The sequence below is a fragment of the Dermacentor variabilis genome, chromosome 10, assembly GCF_050947875.1.
Source record: "Dermacentor variabilis isolate Ectoservices chromosome 10, ASM5094787v1, whole genome shotgun sequence".
Taxonomy (NCBI): Eukaryota; Metazoa; Arthropoda; class Arachnida; order Ixodida; family Ixodidae; genus Dermacentor; species Dermacentor variabilis.
Genome location: NC_134577.1, coordinates 91063442 through 91069441, shown reverse-complemented (window position 1 = coordinate 91069441; position 6000 = coordinate 91063442). Strand labels below are relative to the sequence as shown.

Sequence of the window (6000 nt, the reverse complement as noted above, 5' to 3'; positions counted from 1 at the left end):
CTCACCGGCTGGGAGTGCGTTGCCCACAAGGAGATGGGCGCACGACGTTTGGTTTGAAATGTCAGCTCGTTTCCTGACGCGCAGCGGTGTAATACTTTGCAAACACAATCGTTAGCGCGTATCGCATGCACTGCGCATGCCAACTCGAGATGGCCAGAACTGGTGACGGGCCCTATAGCGCGCGCTCCTGTCGTCTTCATCCTTTTCGGACATCTCACATATCCAGACGGCCGTGGCACTACACACGCATGGTCAAAAGAAACGCGAAATCATGTCACTTCTTATATCTGGCAAAACTTGTCATCTGGCTGAAAATGGCGCACGTACACAATCATCGTCGACGTTACGGGCCTGTCCGTCCGAATTTTCTGGGCCGAACGCTGCCTCCTCTTCGTCTCGCTGGCACTTGGGAAAGGATGGAACGATGCCTCGCGACTCTTGCACCTGTGAATGTGCAATGCTGCACGCAACAACGCTATCCAGTCTTAACTTTTGCAGCGCTGCTGGCACATCAATGGTTTGGCAATCGGCCGATCTACGCAGCAGACGCTGTTGTTTCGGAATTCGTTCGCGCATATCCTGGATAGAGTGATTCGCGGCGCGGCCGCTGTGTGGCGTCCGTTTCGTGAAAATCGCGAATACTGAACATCGCGCCGGCGGCGAAAATTCGCCTTAAAGCATAAACGCCATGCAGGCGATCTTGCGCGCGACAAGCGATGCGATGGAGATGGCTGTCGCGTTCGCTCGTCGACTACGAGTCGTACCCCATGCGAGCGACGATATTGAGCGACGTCTACCCGGTGCTGCCGGTATGAGGGCAGCAATATGCGCGCCGAAACTAGCGTGACGCGTGCTTCATTAATTTAAGTTCATGTATTTTACTGTAAAAAGCAGCATAAAATATTTCTGAAGGTCTTGCAGTAGGTTCTTAATCTTGCACGTATAAAATTCAATAGTTTGCTCGTTCCGTGCGACAATCTGCAGTACTTGAGTGATGCACATCCAGTTCCCGCTTCGCGCTATTGGCTAGTCGCTCACAGTACTTCAGGGCGACGAGCGACGAATTCTGGATTTCCAGAACCGAGCGATCAAGCGACAAGACCAAGCGGTCTGTTCAAGCGACGGCCCGTTTTGCAGCTCGAAGCCATCGCTCGTCGCCGTCGCGTACAAAATCACCTTAAGTGTGCGCATAAATGCTATCTCAATAACAACAAAAAAAGAAAAAAAAAGGTGTAAGCCCATTCACCGCGCTCTCAAGTGCAACGAAACAATTCCAAATAAGTGGGTTTTATTGCCTCGAGGAGAATCAAATGCTGGCGGAGCAGCAGGCACGGAGGGCACGCTGCTCTGCATGCAGCGCCGTGAGATGCCGTTCGACCCAATCTTTTGTTGGCAGCTTCCGCGCAGCATAGCCTTGGCACCGGGGACTAGTTGAGCCCCGCGCCGAGCGAGCGGGGCGGCGGTGGTGGCGGCGAGCGACGCCGGTCCGAGCTCACGTGATCACGGTCGGCCTAGTGCGACCGGTGAAGTTCTTAATGTCCGAGATGTGGAGGGCGATGGCCACCAGGGGACGCAGCATCTTCTGCGTGGTTTGAAAGCAATATGCGAGGCGCTCGGCGTTTTGTCGAGGGCCAGCTAGTACACTTCTTTTAGAGGATATGGCGGGCTAAGAACGCGAAATTACTTAAAAGGTGGTGTAGCCAAGGTGATTAACTGCGTGTACCACGCAAAAGTACCGCATAAGCACTCACACATTGTTGTAATGTCTCAATGTACATCCCATAGTAGATAAACACCTGGCCAGTCGGCATGAAACCTTGGGGTTTAAGACAGTAAAGATTAGCGCTGCAAACATAAGCGAGAGACGTTTGCAGTATTGGTGGCGCGTGGTAGAAAAGAAACACAGCGATAACCAACTAAAATTGGTACATAGCGTCAGAATGATGGAACTACGGATTTATTGTAGGCATTAGAAGTAGAATAAAAGCATGCCTACTATCATACAATTAAGTTGGATATGAAGTTGAATAGTACGTGCTGGATTGTGATCCACACGTTACAGCCCCTTCTCAGAAGGATATTCAGTCATAATCATCTACATTACTCGCAGCTATAGATGCAGCGATTGATGTATGCCGCTACTAGTGCTTGCGAATATCCGTTAAACCGGCTATCCGGTTTAACCGGAGGGAAATGAATGCGGTCTCGAAAACCAGTTATACGGATTTTGAGAAGCGGATATTCGGGATATCAGGTTTAAATAACCGGTTAGCCGGATATTCGAACATGAATTGTTGGCGCTTAAAAAAGGAAAGGTGAGGAGGTCAACCAGGGCAGATGTAGGGTTGCGCGAGCGGCTGCAAAAGCAACTACAAATATAAGAATACAAGAGAGAAAGAGAAGCAATTTCGGAACAAGTACAGGAGAAGAAATATCCGCCTATTCGAATGACCACCCGAATAACCTATCACTCCAGTTATCCGGTTTTCAAATCGAATAGCCGGTGAATCGAGTAACCGCATAACCGGTTCTTTTCCCCGCAAAACCGGTTTGAGGTTGCTGCACTGGCCGTAGCTACGCATTCTCGGCAGACCTTGACACGATTCCGGCACGATGACTCCCTGCCGCGGTGACTCATTGGTTATGGCGCTGCCTTCTGCTACTGAGTACTAAGGTCGCCGGTCCGACTGCCATGTGCCATGTGGCCTCGTTCTTATAGGAATGCTTCAGTCGTCACTCCAGTTTCCATCAAGGTACGAAGGCTGAGACTGGTCCCGCGAAAATAATTCGACCACATTATATCTGATCAACAAATCTTTTATGCGAGCAACTTCTGTCCTCGGTGAACACACTTAAGGACGCCAAATGTACCGAACCCTCAATGTCAATGCGTCACTGTGACCTCACGGATTTTAACGCTTTTTTTTAGTATTTAGGCCGCGTTTGCTCAATAAACGTTCCCGAAACTCGCTATGTTCAATCTTTGGCTCCATTAGAACACAACGGACGGACGGAAAAAAACTTTAATGGGAAAAGGACCTGCGAGGTTGCCAGCCCGGGCTCTGGCCACCCGGGCGTTATGTGCGGTGAGGCATAGCCTTTCCCCCGCTGCCCGCTCGATAGCCCGCAGTTGGTCGTCTAGTTCCGAGCTAGTCAGAGCGCTAGCCATTGCTCCTTGAGAAGGTCACACAATCTACTCGCTAAAGAATTAGCCAGGTCCTAGAAGACACTGCCAAAATCCATGACGTCACAGCGACATGGTGCGGGAATTTCAAGGAGGTGTCGCCACCTGTCTTTTGTTATTACGTTTTTTTTTTCTGGCTTACCAAGGGTGTTATCGTGGTAAGAGTGCTGTTTTTGACATTGAAGCAGCGTAACTTACCGATACAGAAGCAATCTTCTTTCTCTTTAGTGTCTCTCTAAAGCCGGATCACGGTTTTGGTACATATATGAAATTCCAGAATTTCTTCTGATAGTTTTCTTTTTTTTGTACTGAGCAACAGTGGCAGAAGTACGCAAGAAAGACAGATTGAAATACATGACGTCACAGTGACGTACCGGCGCTGGGCTTTCAGGGCGATATTTAAGAATAACACCATCTTCATTTGCTTTTCTTGTAATCAAGCTCTCATCGCGACATTAACTAAAATATAGTTTCGAGTGAATATTTCATCCGTATAAACTGATTAAGCACTTCTCCTAGAGTGTGTCTAACCACTCCACTGCCTCTACGCAACCTTTACTACAAGTAATGCTGTATCACCGGTGCGTTCATGACAAGGAAGAAACATATCTAAAAAAACTACAAAGAACTAAGAGAATTGAGAAGGTTCCGACAGGCACACACATTGTTTGATATGCGAATAGCACGTGCCCATGGAAACAGATCCTAGACGAGTGGACGATGTCCCCCCAAGAAAAAGGTTGAGTTGAGACTCCGTGGAATCCGGAATAGCCTCGCATAAAAAAATGTGGGACAGCCACGGGCGAGCTTAAAATCACAGAGGGGCGGGGAGGACGGTTACCTGCGAGTCCTCCTTGCACTTGAGCGGGTCCGGCTCGTAGCTGTCGATGTAGACCCGAATGGTGGCGCCCTGGCTGCCCGTGCCGCTCAGGCGGTACACAATGCGGGAGCCGTCGGTGAACACGATGCGCAGGCCCTGCGAGGGAGAGCGTTTTTTTGGGGGGGAGGGGATAAACCAGAGGACCGCAGTCGTCCATTATTAGGGTGGCACGCGTCCCGATTGCGTCGAGTGCATAGTCCCAACGACAGGCTCCTTACGACCGGAAGCCATCTACAGATACAGGGGCAGCGGTGATTCGTGAAAAGGGGCATGTCTAGAAAAAAAAAAAACCTGCCCCCATTTCGGCAATATGGAAAGGAAGATGAGCGGGAGCTGTGTGGGCAAGAGCGCCAGAGGGAGCCAAGGCGAATCGGCCCAACACAGGGCGCGCGGTAGGTTTTAGTACTCCTGCCGCTCAAAGGCTGAGCTATACGCGTGGAGGAAGCAAAAGAAAGTTAGGAGGGAGCATAACGCAACGCGATTGAAGACAAACCTTTCGGCCCAACACGTGATCGCGCTATTCAAATCGCGCGGTTGGGTTTTGGTGTGCCCGCTCTGCAGGCAGAGCTACGGCAGGGCAGCCGAGCCAGCGCGCACCGAATAAAAACTACTGGCATAGCTATTGGGAGCCAAACGTCTCGCTCCGTGGTGTCTGTCGACGCAAGAGGTCACGTGTTGGGCCGCCACTGAGCAAAGCGACTGGCTTCACAGAGCTTGCGCTTTTCAAGGCTGGTCGCGTGACGCAATGATCGAACTTTTTTCTTCCTCCATGGCAATACGGCAGGGCAACCGAACCAGTGCCCGTCGATTAAGAGCTACTGGGGAACCAAAAATTGTGGGCCGATACGCCGAGTCTGAGAGGTCACGTGTTGGGCCGACAGTACGAGGGAAAAAATGCTAAAGAAACTCTGAGAATTGTCTTCTAATGCGTAAGTATTCTACGGCTCAGCTGTTCCTTCGTTTTTGCTAACTTGCTTTTCCTAGCTTATGCCTGTCTACCCATCGCTTTACCGGCGCCAAAGAAACCCGTGTATTGAACGGTGTGGTGATGGCTTGCAAGGAAGCTGCATTATACGATCAAAGCGATCGTATCAACCGAGTCGGGGCGCCGTCACAACCGGTTTCACAACAGCTGGTTTTTTTCTCTTTCTTTTTTATATTTAATTTTTCATTTTTCTGTTTTTGTTACGACCTTGAGGCGGCAACGTCATCAGTCTTTTTTAACGCCACCAATCATTTATTATTATCATGAGAAATCGTTATTATTATACTATTATCACATATACCAATCACTTGTAATTCTTATACTCAGCAGCACCACAGCAGGCTTACATAACCGTAACACGGGAAAGTAAGCTTTCAAGGCGGCCTGACGGGATCGATTTTGTCTCTGATCAAGCTTCTTTTTGGGTTGCGATTGTTTCTTATATCGTAAATTACGCATTCTTGTGCAGATACAAGGCATTACACTTTTCGTGTGACAGACGGATTTTGCTGGAGTACTCGCCAAAATATGCTTACGCTTTAAAAGCGAAAGGTATGCTTTGGCGGAGAGTCCACTTGTCAACTGGCTGGCTGCGTGGCGTAATGCTCCTTCCTAGTTTAGTTCCTTTGTTCATGCCTGAAACGCTGTGCCGCGCCTCAAGAAAGTTGGATCCGAGACAGCGTTGGGAGGGACGCGACGCGATAGCCCGAATATGGCTCGCCGTAATGAGATTCTGACCGGATGATGATCCATTGGCATTCCCTTTGAAACAGGGCCATGAGAAATAGTGACCTAGCCTGCTTGGGCTAAGTAAGTATGGTATTCATGCTTTTCAATCTAGCATTGTGTCTACGCGTCTCCTTTCTGTTCCTTAAAACCCGATGTTGCTGACCAACTAAGAAGCGCGGGTGCGGGCCGTGCTTTAGCAGACGACCACACGACGCGAAGCCC

At 49.7% G+C, this 6000-nt stretch overlaps 1 protein-coding gene across 1 annotated transcript in view; it reads right to left on the bottom strand.

Annotated features, from left to right (window-relative positions):
* Window positions 1–1271: 1271 nt before the first annotated feature.
* Pgm1 (phosphoglucose mutase 1) overlaps window positions 1272–6000 on the bottom strand; it is a 39732-nt gene continuing 35003 nt past the window's right edge. Inside the window, exons 7-8 of the mRNA XM_075673184.1 lie at window positions 4026–4160; window positions 1272–1582 (exon numbers count right to left, since the gene is read on the bottom strand). Of these exons, the coding sequence (XP_075529299.1) occupies window positions 1493–1582; window positions 4026–4160 (225 nt within the window). The 3' untranslated portion in view covers window positions 1272–1492. The remainder of the gene's footprint in view (window positions 1583–4025; window positions 4161–6000) is intronic.